At 41.6% G+C, this 14,820-nt stretch overlaps 1 protein-coding gene across 1 annotated transcript; it reads left to right on the top strand.

Annotated features, from left to right (window-relative positions):
* Positions 1–12,146: 12,146 nt before the first annotated feature.
* LOC122921366 (olfactory receptor 12D1-like) lies at positions 12,147–13,061 on the top strand. Its single transcript, XM_044271342.1, has one exon. It carries the CDS (start codon positions 12,153–12,155, stop codon positions 13,059–13,061), a length of 909 nt encoding a protein of 302 aa, XP_044127277.1. The 5' UTR covers positions 12,147–12,152.
* Positions 13,062–14,820: the final 1,759 nt, after the last annotated feature.

Here is a 14,820-nt window from a genome sequence, read left to right as displayed (position 1 = left end):
AGTGGCGAGACACAAGTTCTGTGGTTTTGCAGATCACTGGGTGACCGGCCAGTTTGGAGTTGTGCCCCCAAGCTAAAATACGTCTCCTCTTGGCAGATGGCACGAATGTCTTCCCGGGAGGGATGTCTTTTATCAAGACAGGAGCCACTGTGATCAATTTGGCAGGATCTACAATGTACTGAGGCTCATCCTGCTGGTCATAGAAGTCAAAGGACCTAGACAGATTATCCGCCATGATGTTCTTCTCAGCTAGCGAAAGTGCAGCTCAAAATCCAAACGGGAGTAGAAGAGAGCCCACCTGGCTTGACGAGGGTTTAGACGCTGGGCGGTCTGCAGATATGTGAGGTTTTTGTGATCGGTGAAGATTATCACTGGATGTTGGGCCCTCTCTAATAGATAATGCCACTCCTCCAAGGCAAGTTTTGTGGCCAGAAGTTCTCTGTCTCCTATACAGTAATTTTTCTCAACAGGTGAGAAGAGCTTGGAGGAGAACCCACATGTCAACATCTTGCCCTTGAAACCTTTCTGTATTAAAACAGCAACGGCTCCTATGGAGGAGGCGTCCACTTCTAAAAAGAATTGGCGGGAGACATTGGGATGATGCAGAACAGGTGCAGAATTGGACGAAGGCTGCCTCTGCCTCAGGAGTCCAGTCTTTGGTATTTACCCCTTTCTTAGAAAGAGCGGAGATCGGAGATGTAAGGGATGAAAAATTCAGGATGAACTGACGATAGAAATTAGCGAATCCAAAGAAGCACTCTATAGCGCAAAGCCCCTGTGGACGGGGCCAGTCCATTACTGCATTCAATTTTTCAGGATCTATCTGCAACCGGGCATCCGAGATGATGTATCCAAGAAACAGTACAGTAGATTTTTCAAAGATGCATTTCTTGAGTTTGGCATAAAGTCGATTCTCTCTCAACCGCCGTAAAACTACATGTACGGTACATGCTTCCGGTGAGTGGTCAGATCTGGAGACTAGATCAGTATATCGTCCAGGTAAAGGTAAACTATCAAGCAGACATAGAGCAGATCCCTTAAGATATTTTTTACCAACTCCTGGGCTCTTCAGGTGGGGTGGACACTAGAGGAAGAACTGGCCTCTGGAAGGATGGTGCCAAACAATGTTATCTTCTGGTGTATGTGACCTCCTTAGAATGTTCTCTAAAACGCATATCTATCCTTGTGGCCAAGGTGATCAGGTCATTCAGAGTAGACGAACGGTCGCGACAAGCTAATTCATCCTTAATCTGGTCAGAAAAGCCCTCCCAGAACACCGCCAGTTGAGCCTCATTTTTACATGCAAGTTTGGCAGCTAGGGTATGAAACTGGATGGCGTACTGACCCACAGACGAGAAACCCTGTTGTAGACGCAGCAGAGCTGATGCAGTGGAGGACATGCGTCCTGGCCAGCTGGAAGGTAGCCAGGAAAGTCTGCAGATTAGTGGTCTCTCGACCTCCAAGTTACCAAATAGGATTTGCCCAAGCAAGGGCCTCATCAGACAGCAGGGACACAATGAATACAACTTTGGACTGCTCAGTGGGAAACTTCTGCCCATGCAACTCAAAGTGGATCGGGCACTAGTTCAGGAATCCATGACAGGTTTTTGGATCTAAACCATAGCGTGATGGCAGCGGGAGTTGCACCCTGGCAGCACACAAATCCGGATTAATCGGTGTGGAAATGGCAGGAGTAGCCGCGACTGATTACCCTGCAGTAGCTGGAGAAGAGATAGTGTCCAGATGAGCATAAACATTTTGCATGAACTGCATCAAGACATCCTGATGTTCACTCTGGCGCCTCACTTCACGTAGTACTTCCTGCATGATAGGCTTAGAGCAGGGATGCTGAACCTGCAGCCCTCCAGCTGTTGTAAAACTACAACTCCCATGATGCCCTTCTGTAGGATGATAGTTGTAGGCTGTCAGGGAATTATGGAAGTTGTAATTTTGCAACAGCTGGAGGGCCGCAGGTTGAGCATGCCTGGCTTAGAGTGAACAGCGGGGTCCATGGCCTCAGTGTACTGTCACGAACCAGCGGGTGTGAACCCACTGTGCCAAGTGTCCAACCTCCTCTAAGGGCTCGTCTAAGTGATCCCCTCGATTCTTCACAGTACCCATGATGGTGGGGATATACTTTCCCAGGGGAACACCCGGTCGCTACCTCTTGAGGAGGGTAGGCACACGAGGCAGCTGGTCCAGGTGGATCAGGAGATACCTGAGTAGGTACCAGAAGTACAAGCATAGTCAGGTAGGCGTGGTCATTCCAGGAGCAAGGATGAGGCGGAGGGGTAGTCAGACAGGCAGAGGGGTAGTCAGACAGGCAAAAGGTCAGGGCAGACGGCACAGTTAAAGCTTATGCAATCTGGGTCAGCAACAGGAGAGTCAAGGCAAGCATGCAGGGATCAGACGAGTAGCAGAATCCAGGAACGAAGTATAAATCAGGAGCACACGTGAGTATCAGGAACTTAGCAAACACAAGGACCTTGAGACACTTTAGTACCTGCAGGAGAGCCTGGATTGGTCAGCGAGGTCACATGACCCAACTCATGCAGCATAGGGAGTGATGCGCGCCGCCCCTAGGGCAGTGTAACCAGAAACCAGCAGCAAGCAAGCAAGCTGTGGCCAGGGCTGAGTGGATCTGTGGAGTAGAATATTCAGCACCACAGCATGTACAGCGACAAAGCCCAGGACTGCAGCGGTGGACGGAAGTATTACCGCTGAGCACAGCGCCCAGATCCACGACGGTAAGCGGGAAAACAGCGGCATACAGCAGCGTCTGTTACAGTTCTTTCTGGTAGCGAAACTACTCTGTGTCAGAATGACAGGCAGATCATATATATGGACGTACACATCATCGTACAGGCCACAAACATTCCTAGCTAACACCTAGCTAAACAAAAAAAGAAGCGTACAGCATCCTTCAGAATAAAAAAAATAAAACAATTCGTGCTCTGGCAGGTGCCCCAATGACACTTTAGTGGAGCAAAATAAGGACATGTAGGCAGCGCCAATATAGTAGTGGAGAAAATAAAAAGATTCTTTTAATCCATTTTGTGGCAGTGCAAACATGTGTTTGAATACCTTCTGTTAGCTCTAGAATGACTGTGCCTCACTCTTAGGCCTCATGCACACGACCGTTGTGTGCATCCGCAGCCGTTGTTCCGTTTGAATTTCAATGGGTCCGTGGAAAAATCGGAAAATGCTCCGTTTGGCATCCGCGTCCGTGATCCGTGTTTCCAGTCCGTGAAAAAAATATGACCTGTCCTATTTTTTTCATGGACAACGGTTCACGGACCCATTCAAGTCAATGGGTCCGTGAAAAATCATGGCTGCACACAAGATTGTCATCCGCGTCCGTGATCCGTGTCCGTTTTTTACTATTATTTCAAAGGCAAACTTGACTTAGATATTTTTTTTCATTTTTCATGTCCGTGGATCCTCTAAGAATCAAGGAAGACCCACGGAAGAAAAAACGGACACGGATCAACGAAAAACATTTTTGCGGACCGCAAAAAAAAACGTCCGTGTGCATGAGGCCTTAGGCTTAGTTCATACTTCACTTCTTTGGTCAACTATTCTCATGATCAGATATTGTGAGCCCTATACCGTCTGTTGAGACTAAAGGGCCCTTTACGCTGGCTGAAAATTTAAAAGAATGTTGGTAACAAGCGTTCATGGTAACGCTCGTTAGTGATGATTAGCGATGATCAGTCAAAACGCTTGTTCATCGGGTAATTTGATCGATTGAGCAGGCACAAAAATCCTTGTTTCCCGACAGCAGATTGTGCTGTGTAAACACTATCTGCTGCCAGTAAACAACAAATCTGTATAGGGAAGCGCGATGGCATTATCAATCATTCCTCCGCATACTCTGGAGGAGCTGGAGGAGATAGGTGCATGTAAATGCATCGGTCTACTCCGCTAGCAATCAGCAGATTGTCAGGAATGAACACTTCCTGCCTGACAATCTGCTTGTACATTATCCCATGTGAAGGGACCTCTAGTCGAATGCACAGTAAGTTTATGTATAACAGAACGTATTGAGCATAAATGGTGCAGCAGATGAACTAGATAAACGTGCCTATATGTTAGACCACCTGTTGATATTGAAACTGATGCACAGTAAGTCTATGTATAACAGAACAGATTAAGTATTAACGACACATTAAGTGCACTAGATAAATGCACCAATATCTTAGACCGCCTGTTAATACTAATTCTAATGCACAGTAAATCTACAGAACAGGTTAAAAATGAATGGCACAGAAGATGAACTAGATAAACGCGCCTATATATCAGACTGCCTGTGGACAATGAGTCCGCTGCACAGTAAGTCTATGTATAACTGAAGAAAGTAATTATTAAAGGAGCAGTAGGTGAATCGGGTAAATGCACCTATCTATTAGACTGCCTGTTGAGACTAAGTCTGATGCACAGTAAGTCTATGTATAAAGTATAAATGGATGAACTAGATAAACAAGCCTATATATTAGACCACCCTGTTAACAATGAGTCTGATGACATCTCTCTCAAATCAAGTGCACCCAGCCTGCTGTCCAGTTCAATAATGGAATACTTCTGTATAACAGACTTCAAAAAGGAGTTCTGTTACTCCGAAACGTGTTGTCACCCTTCTTGAAATAAAAGACTTTTATTACACGTTGCTGTGGTCGTGATATTGTGCTAAAGAGGAGTCAGAATAAGTGGGCTATCTTCCGCCTGCATACCCCTTTTTCCAATGATTTATACCCATCCTGAGAGTTGGCAACCTCTTGAAGTGAGGATTGAACAAAACCAGCAGAACCAACCTTTTCTCTCACACACTCCTACACTAGTGTTGTGTCTATGCTTGCACAATATGAAAAGGTGAGCCTAACTACCGTATTTAAATTTGCATCAATTAGTTGATGCATACTACCCTTTGAGCGCCTTTCCCCTTTTAATTTTGGCAAATTCACATGGGGGATTAGGGGATATTCTAAAAACCCTACAGTGGTTGTAGAGGATGACTTTGTAATTTCCTTGTGGAGAAATTCTAAGCTGATGGAGTTACTACACCTTAATAAATATGAATTCTGGCCCCAGAAAGACTAAAACACCTGCAGAAGCTGGCTTTCTCTTTTTATCAGGTTCTTGCTCTTCCCAATACCTTAAGTGAGTCCTTTAACCATTGGAAGAGTGAAGTTCCGAACCTTGGAGGTTCCTCATGAGAAGGAGTTGGCCTCTTGTTGATGCTTCACCATGATCAAAACAAAGTGGTTGCATAGAGTATCCTTGGTTCCAGTCTGCTGTCCAGATGTGTAAGCTTACTAGTGATGTGTACCCAATATGGTGGAGGAAACGGTACTCAAATAGATATGATTTGAGAATGCTAGAGATGAGCTAAATTTGCTAAACTTTGATTCGGCTGCTTTGCCAAATTTCACAAAGAAATTAGCTTTGTGACAAATTACTCGGTTGCAATGACTGGAAACGATGCTTGGCCAATGTGAACAAAAAGATTTGGCTATGGAGCCTCAGACAGCTCCTAATTGAAGGAAAAGCAGTCATTTTGCACACCAAAGTTCTGCCTGTGCTCCAAAACACCCCTCAAGCATGGCCTCCTCTTGCCACCATCATGGCAGTGTTTAGCCAAACTGGGACTCCAAAGACAGGGAAAGTTAAGTGATTTTTTTTGTACATACAAAGAGGAAAAGGCATACCACACACCCCCACTCTGTTCCAGATTGCCTTTGTATATGACTGTGTTCACTGGACTCTGAGGACTGCAAATGGCATAACAAGGCCCAATACTTTCTCTTACCATTTTGGTGGGGTCTAAGCTGGGACTGGTGGGACAGCCCCATCCCTTACAACTGGCATGCACCCTGGTACTATGAAGATGTCCACTTTGTGAGCGAACACCAACTGGAGGATCTGAAGCCCGACTTAAGGAAACCTGAGGCAATCCATAAGCTAATTAGAGCAAAGGAGTTGGAGTCTATTCCAGGACTCCTTGATGACACTTCTGTCTGGACTAATGACCAACAGATACAAGGACTTGTCGTGTCACCACTAGCTGGCATTTACCCCCCCCCCCCCAAAAAAAAAGGGATAATTGAGGAGATGTTTTAATTTAAAAATATATAAAATATATATAACATATGACTGTTTACCCAGTGTTATATACATTCCTGTCCCTTTGGCATTACATTGCTTAAATGGGGTTGGAAACAGTCCAAGGAGACCTCAGAGTGTAATATACAATTTTTCTGGGCAATCAGGACATTTCTGATTCAGACCAAATTTATTCAGAGCAAATTAATTGTAACAATTACGGTAGATAGAATTGAATCAGTGTGAATTTCAGGAAAATTCGCTCATCTCAGTTGGTTACTCATTATTGTTATTACTGTTTGCTTCTGTGCTAGTAGGTCAGTAAGTCCCCAGATACTTATTTAGTCATAAAAATAAAAAATACAATCAGTGCTAATTTCTCTGAGGAATATGTCTATAACTATATATTTCAATCCTCAGTAAGGTCCATTAGAACATATGATCATTTCCTTTTTATTTTTCACATTTACTTTTCAAATTCATCAATTTCATTACATTTTCAGCTTAATTTCTCAGGTAAGATGTTGTGTCCGGTCTGTAATTACATTCCCCTTTGGAAGATGAGGTTTCAAATTTCATGGTAACATCACTTGACCCAGGCAATAATTAAATAAGAAAAATATGGAGTTCTAATATTTAGTGTCTACAGCTTGGGAATTTCAGTAGTCTCCACAGTCTGGAAGCATATTAGAGCTTGTTCAGAAACATTGATTAGCTGCAACATTAAAGCCACTTGTCTAATTTTTTGTCCACCCTCCTAATACTGCCCAAAAAGTTCTGACCTGTTAAGGTATGGACCTCTCAAGACCTCTGAAGGTGTTTTGTGCTATATGGCACTAAGATGTTGGCAGCAAAGTCCTGGAAGCTGCACTCAGATCCTTATAGCTGACCATTTTAAGGCTTCCAACAGACCAACTAAAAAAACTGGTGTTTTCCTGTTACCAGATATGTCCCACCTGTTGACAAGTTTCATTATTATATTAGTCACATCACATGTCAATGGTTTTAGGCAGGATTTCCACGTTCAGATATTTTATTTTATGCAGTTTCAGAGGTCAAAACCAAAACTGTATTCAAAAGTAGAGAAAGTTTAATCTTACATTTTTAAATATCCTCCATTTATGATCCATTCCTGGCTTTGGATTCAAAAACCTGACTAGTAGTTTACAGTTGGGTCAGATTTGTTTCTGATATGTACTTATCCATCCAAGTTCCTGAGGCAAGCCCGGTCTCTCTTTGGTGGCATTTTGGTTTCACTCTATTCCTGTGGCAACCAGTCCGAATGACAGTAGGGAGGCCAGGCCTATCAGACTTGTTGCTGGTGTCCCATGCTTTCTGATGACAGGATTCGTTTTCCTGCCTCACATCCATGTATTGCTCTTTCTTTGGATTCTTGGATGTCTGACCTTCTGCCTGTTTTTGACTAGGTTTTTTCTTTCCCCTGCTTTTAGCGTCCCTCTCTGATTCTGACGGAGTCTGTCTGACTAACCCTTCACCCCCAGACTAGACCCTGTGCACTTAGACTGGTTAGTGACCATCACCCACTTGGAGTTTGCTATTTGGAGCAGATGGCCAAATGCAGTAGGTAGAGACAGTGGTCTGGGTGGAGTTCAGGACTGCACCATTCCCTTACTAGCATGACAGTATCTGTAGACAGTTTTGTAAGTTGATGTCTTTGTGAACGCAACAGAGAAATGTTGGAAGATAATCTGGCTTACTGTAATATGGTGCCCATCTCTAGGTTGTCATTGTCTATGAAGAGCAACTGCATCTTTTGAGCTTGACTGTGGAATGGGTTTGGTGTACACATTCTTTTTTTGGAATTACTAAAAGTGGATGTTGATAGGCTTCCTCCACAACCAATAAAGGGTCACAACATTCTGCATGCAACAATCGTTCCAAGGAGAAAAGTCTAGAACATTTGATTTTCATTTCAGAATTTTCTTTATTCCTAATACTACAGAGAGAACTGAGTGTTTACCCCAAGGTTACACAGTTGACCCACATATTTGATTTGCTGCTTGAGCAGAGAAGCTTCTCAGACCAGCTTTCTCTTTCTTCCAGGCAGCTAGACCTTCCTAACCACAATCAGCAGAAGGATATTTTTAATCTATTTATATTTGCAGATCATCTGATCTCAGGTAAGTTTAGCATACGGGCATTTGATTGAAAAGTTTGTTCTATCATTCTCCATCAATAAGCAAACTTGTTTTGGTATAATATTCTGAACTCTAAATTCTCACAATAAAAATTTGATAGGTCATCATGACACGCTACAGTAGTAAACCAAGCTGCAGTTCACATCACATCCAATTATTGGCCACTTATAGATAAATGTAGCATAAACATCTTCAGAGTATCATGCAATTAAATTATTTTTTCAAAGCTGGTCATCTCACGGCACTCATCTTAGGATATGTTCAGCCAAGGGGAAAGGTAAGGAAGGAAGGCTGCATCTGTATATCTGTGGTCTTCAGCTCTCTGGTAATCAAAGGATAATACAGTCATCCCTCAAGATACATTGGCCTCAGGATACAATATTTTGAGATGTCTTTTCTGGACCATCGTTAGCTGAAACTAGATGATCATACAATGTCTCAGACCCAGATCCAGGTAATCAATTTGGCTATTTCAATGGTAAAACACCTTTACTGGGTGTTGCTACTCTGCAGTACCACATGTTCTGTACTGCCCCCTGTCTGTTGCAGGATGAGCTGCACCTTTGGACACCATCTATGTACTATGGACAACCAAGAAGAAGCTTTTTCCTTTACCATAGAAAGTGATTTTCAGCTTCCAGCATCTTTTCCTGTCTGTTTATTATAAGGACTTATTTTATCTTTTATTTTTCTTAAAACGTCTCTTTTTCTTAGGACTCGTTAACGCGACTGTATGTCTTTTTCAGTATTTTGCGGGCTGTTTTTCCCGGAGCCATTTTTTTTTTGCCCCAGTAGTATTTCCGGTTCCGATTTTCCATATGGCATATACAGTAGACAGTAATTACATTGAAAAAATTGGTCTGGGCAGAACATTTTCGATAGATGGTTCTGCAAAAACATAACAGATACGGAAGACATACGGAGTACAGTTTTTTTAGACCCACGGAACGTGATTTGCAGGCAATAATAGGACATGTTCTATCTTTCAACGGAATGGAACAACGGAAATATGGAAACGGAATGCATTTGGAGTACATTTTTTTTTTTTTTGCAGAACCATTGAAATATATGGTTCCGTATACAGACTGTATACGGAACGCAAAAAACGTTTGTGTGAACGAGCCCTTACTCTGGGTTGACATTAATAATTTTCTATAGTTATGGACTCAAGCTACAATGGTTTCAACTTACAATGGCCATCCCGGAGCCAATTAATATTGTAACCTGAGGGACCACTGTACTGAACATATTGTAATATCCTTAAGTGTAAAGTGTGATGGTATTTCTCAATACAATTAGACCACATACTCTAAAAATATTTTGATTGTTTCCTTTTGATATATATAAAATTTAAACAGTACATTACTGCCAATTTTATTTATCCAAACATCAAAAGATTGTTCTGTTGGTGACATCCAGGCCTGTGACAACACAAGTCTGGCTAACATCAACATCATATGGCCATATTTACATAGGTAGACCTCTTTAGGTCTTTCCCATAATCCAAGATGCATATCACAGGATCAAAGAGATCTCCAATGAAAAGGTCTGAGTTCTTAAATAAATTTGTGGACTTTCCGACAGTTCTAATAATTTTCAAATTGACCGTTTTTGAACATTGAGAGGATGATCTCAATCCAATCTTGTACAGATTAAATAGATTATAATAAAAGCCTGTTGACAATACACTGTTGAGATGTTTTAGATGTTGAATTCACCACCAATATTTACCAAGTCTGTGCTGGTCTCCAATTTCTGGTAGTATCTCAACAAGCTGGAAATGCTCGCTCAGCCAATCACTAGTCAGGTGTGAGACCTTCCTCAGCCAGTGATTGGTTGTATAGTCATATCCTGCATGTTGAGAAGAAACGTGGAAGTGGAGACCAGCATGGACCAGTAAAGCATTGGAATGGCACCAGTGAGGGATGGGTGAGGTGAGTTATTTATTAATCCATTCTTCCCTGTTTCAATAAAAATAAAATAAAACCCCTTTATTTTTATGACTGTAGGAAAGCAAGTGTTACGAATAGTGATGAGTGGCAGGGGTCATATTCGAATTCGCGATATTTTGTAGAATATTCGTTGAATATTCGCAAATTCGAATATTCGTTATATTCAACGATTTTTTTTACTCGAAAAATTGGCAAGGTAATGATCGTGTAATATGCAAATTTTTGTAATGCAATTTTTTTGTAATGCAAATTTTATTGCAAATTTTTTAACTTACAACTATTAGACAAAGAGGATTATAGCACTATATTAGCTAAATTGCTCTATATTATTATTATTATTTTTTTTCGAATATTCGCTATATTGGTATAACTTAGTTTTTTCGAATATTCGTAATATTCTAAAACAAGAATATATAGCAATATAGCGAATATTCAAAAAAATAATGAATATAGAGCAATTTAGCTAATAAAGTGTTTTAATCTTCTTAGAAAAAAAGATTATAGCTCTATATTAGCTAAATTGCTCTATATTTGTTTTTTTTGAATATTCGCTATTTTGCTATAACTTCATTTTATATTCTTAATATTCTAAAACAAGAATATATAGCAAATTTTATAGTTGTCATTTTTTTCCAATCTGAACTTCATATGAGAAAAAAATTACAACTATTAGATAAAGAAGATTATAGCACTATATTAGCTAAATTGCTCTATATTAGTTTTTTTCGAATATTCGCTATATTGCTATATATTCTTGTTTTAGAATATTACGAATATTCGAAAAAATGAAGTTATAGCAATATAGCGAATATTCGAAAAAAAATGAATATAGAGCAATTTAGCTAATATAGTGCTATAGTCTTCTTTTTCTAATAGTTGTAAGTTGAAAAATTTGCAATAAAAATTCACATTACAAAAATTTGCTAACAACACTACTCCTAAAGCCAAATGTACTTCAGCCTTCTCATTGGCCCGCAAGCTAGAATCAGGGAGGGATCATGTGTACTGTTAAAAAAAAAAAGTCGAATATTCGAAATTATGAATATATATCACTATATTCGAAATATTCACAAATTTTCTAAGTACCTATATTCGCGATAAAAATTCTAAATTTGAATATTCGTGATCAACACTAGTTACGAACATGTATACAGACAATGGTTGTGGAACCACTGTTCCAAGTAACCAGTTGGACATTGGGCCAAAACCCTAAGTGTGTTATTCTGACACTCTCTGGTATTCATCCTTTAACCCCTATACAGGGATATGGCTAGCAACCAGACTTCTACCTCCTGGAATGGTCCTGGTGTACTTGGCAACTGACCTACTGAGGTCAGATACACTGTTGAGATATCAAAGACACAAGCAAAGCATTCTACAAAATAATACAGGCAAATCCAAGACAAACACTGATTACAGGCATGGGACAAAACACGAGGCACTGACAGACTTCAGGAACCTAGATATATAGATTTCTTGCAAATGGATACACAAACTTCAGGAATAGGAAACAAGAACTTAGACACTGTTCAGCCATAGAAGACTTGGCATGAAGGACTTCAGGAATTTCGATGCAGTTCAGACATAGCAGATATGTGACTTTGGATACACATACAGACAAAAGCTTGACACAGGTTAGGACTATGACTAGGGCACACACAGACTCCAAACAGATCAAGGCAAGACATGGCAAAACAGACATGAAAGACATGATTTCAAAACCTAGGCAGGTCATAGCGCTCAAGACAAATCCAACACTGACACAGAACACAGAAACAGATATAGAAGGAACTGATTAGTTGAGCAAGATTAGGATCCTCAGGGGTGAAGTGTTCCTTCAATATTTTATTCTTACTATGTCTTTTTTTTTTCTACAATCATTTTTATCTCCGGTGAGAAGATGAAAGAATTTAATAAAACATTACTCAATGAGTTTATCCTTATGGGAATAACCAACCAGCTATGGCTCCAGAAAGTACTTTTTGTTTTTGTCTTCTTTTTCTACCTTCTTGACATTTTTGGTAATCTCACCATAATCTTCTTGGTGAACAGAGATCCTTCTCTCCAATCTCCAATGTATTTCCTGCTTGGCAACCTTTCTTCTGTGGATTTGCTATTTTCTACAGTTACAGTTCCAAAAATGATGTTAGGACTCCTCATGAAGAATACCATTACTGTCAAGGGCTGCATCACTCAAATGTATTTCTTCCACTTTTTGGGATGTACAGAAGGTGTCCTCCTGGCTGTCATGGGATATGACCGATATGTTGCTATCTGCCACCCACTACGATATATAAGCATAATGAGGAGGTTTACATGTATCCAACTGGTTTTAGTAGCATGGTTCATAGGTATCACTACATCATTAGTTCATGCCATCATGACATCTCAGCTCCCATTTTGTAATGTTAATAGAATCAAACACTTTTTCTGTGATGTGAAGCCGGTAATAAAGCTGGCATGCAAAGACATTCATGTAAATGAGCTCACCTTGGCTGCAGTCAGTGGTTTTCTAAGCATAGGAACCTCTTCTCTTACTATGCTTTCCTACGTTTATATCATTACTCATGTCCTGAAAATAAGATCTTCGAAAGGCAGGTCCAAAATTTTCTCAACATGTTCCTCTCACTTGACCGTTGTCACCTTGTTTTATGGGACAGCGATGTGCACTTACATTGGACCTGCTTCTGAAACTTCAATTGAAAAAGACAAGCTTGCCGCCATATTGTATACAGTGATTACCCCGGCATTAAACCCTGTCATTTATACACTAAGAAACAAAGATGTTAGGAATTCAGTAAAAAAACTCATAAAAAGGTCAAATGTATTTGGAATTTATCAAAAACATTGACTTCAGATCTCCCGCGAAAAGTAGATTGTCAATGTTAAATTGTCAATGTGCCAAGTGGGTAAATTGTCTTTGATATACCCTTTTAGGGCTGTTTCACACGAGCGGATGCCGTGCGTGACATCCGCTGCGTGAATGACAGCCAAGACCCGATGCGGACAGCAGAAGCACGGAGCAGTAACATGACTGATAATGCTCCGTGCCTCTCTATGATCTCTTTACTACGAAATCACAGTGAGATAAAGTTGTCACTGTGATTTCATAGTAAAGAGATCACAGAGATGCTTCATGCTTCTGCTGTCCGCATCGGGTCTTGGCTGTCATTCACGCAGCGGATGTCACGCACGGCATCTGCTCGTGTGAAACAGCCCTTACTCTCATGTATTGTAGAACATTGAAGTTCTGTCTTATAACAACCTCAACAAGAAGCTCTCAAACAATAAAAGGTCTTTTTAATGACTATACGCCTCATTAGAAATGTTGGACATGACAGAGGGTACAGAGTAAGGGCTCGTTCACACGAACATTTTTTGCGTTCCGTATACTGCCCATTTTTACATTCCGTATACAGTACCATTAATTTCAATGGTTCCGCAAAAGATGTGGACAGCACTCCATGTCCTGTCAGCATCCGTTGCTCCGTTCCGTGACCCCGCAAAAATTTGAGACATGTCCTATTCTAGGCATCTCTATATGGGCCTCCTGTTCCGTTCCGCAAATTGCAGAAGGCACACGGTCGTGTGAATGAGCCCTAATATTGAAATGAATTTCACATGGAGTATTTGATCATAGTGACATAAGGATAGGGACATTTCACAATCCCCCTCCTCCATCGGGACCTTTTTCACAGTCACAGTAGTGTGCAGAGGCCTGGTTTACCAGCAGGTGGCAGTGTGTCTGGCAGTGAGCTCTAAGGAGAATGAAACTAACCATTCCATTCTCTCCCCCTCCCTGAAGGAGTGGGCTCACCCAGATCTTCCAAGGGGACGGGTTTCTTGCCTGTTCAGAGTCAGTTGAGTCTGCATTTTGGTTTTGGCTAGAGAAGTAGTGCAGTGCCGCCGTAGAGGCCCGCCAGGGAGCACAGCAGGCAATTTGCAGCCAGAGTCAAGTCATCCCTAATCCAGGGGTTGTAGTAGTTGCAACTGAGACCCGACAGTCTATCAAAGTGTGGTCAGAAGCCTACCGGGCACTGAGCCTGCTATCAGTGGCATGTAGCCTAGGTGAAACAGGTCCCTTACAAGATGCCAGACAAGAGGGAGAGTTCAGCACAGCAGTAACAGAGGAGAGAACCGAGTTCACTTGCCAGTGCACCCTAGAACCTGCTGGAGCCAAGAGCTTCTGTTATTCAGTATGAGCTGCTACCCATTTATGCCAGTATCTAATAAATCAACTCAACTTGCATCAATGTCCGGACTTTACTTATTTCAGATCCTACCAACTACGAACTTTCTGTGTAGTCGCCTGACCTCGGAGCGCCATATCTAGGGAAGAGCACTGTGACCCCCCCCCCCTCCCAAGCCGTACCAATGGTCAGCATCCTAAGACCTTTTGCACACGATAGTGTGCTGCCCGTGCTGTGGACCGCAAACTGCGGTCCGCAATGCACGGGCAGCTACCATGGGCCAGCCGCATGCGGGTTGCGACCCCATTCACTTGAATGGGTTCCACGATCCGTCCGTTCCACAAAAAGATATGACAAGTTTAGTCTTTTTGCGTAACGGAAGCACCTAACGGAACACCACAGAAGCACTCTGTAGTGCTT

The sequence above is a fragment of the Bufo gargarizans genome, chromosome 11 (genome assembly GCF_014858855.1).
Source record: "Bufo gargarizans isolate SCDJY-AF-19 chromosome 11, ASM1485885v1, whole genome shotgun sequence".
In the NCBI taxonomy this organism is placed as follows: Eukaryota; Metazoa; Chordata; class Amphibia; order Anura; family Bufonidae; genus Bufo; species Bufo gargarizans.
The sequence above is the reverse complement of the archived record's forward strand: the minus strand, read 5'-3'. Positions and strand labels throughout refer to the sequence as shown.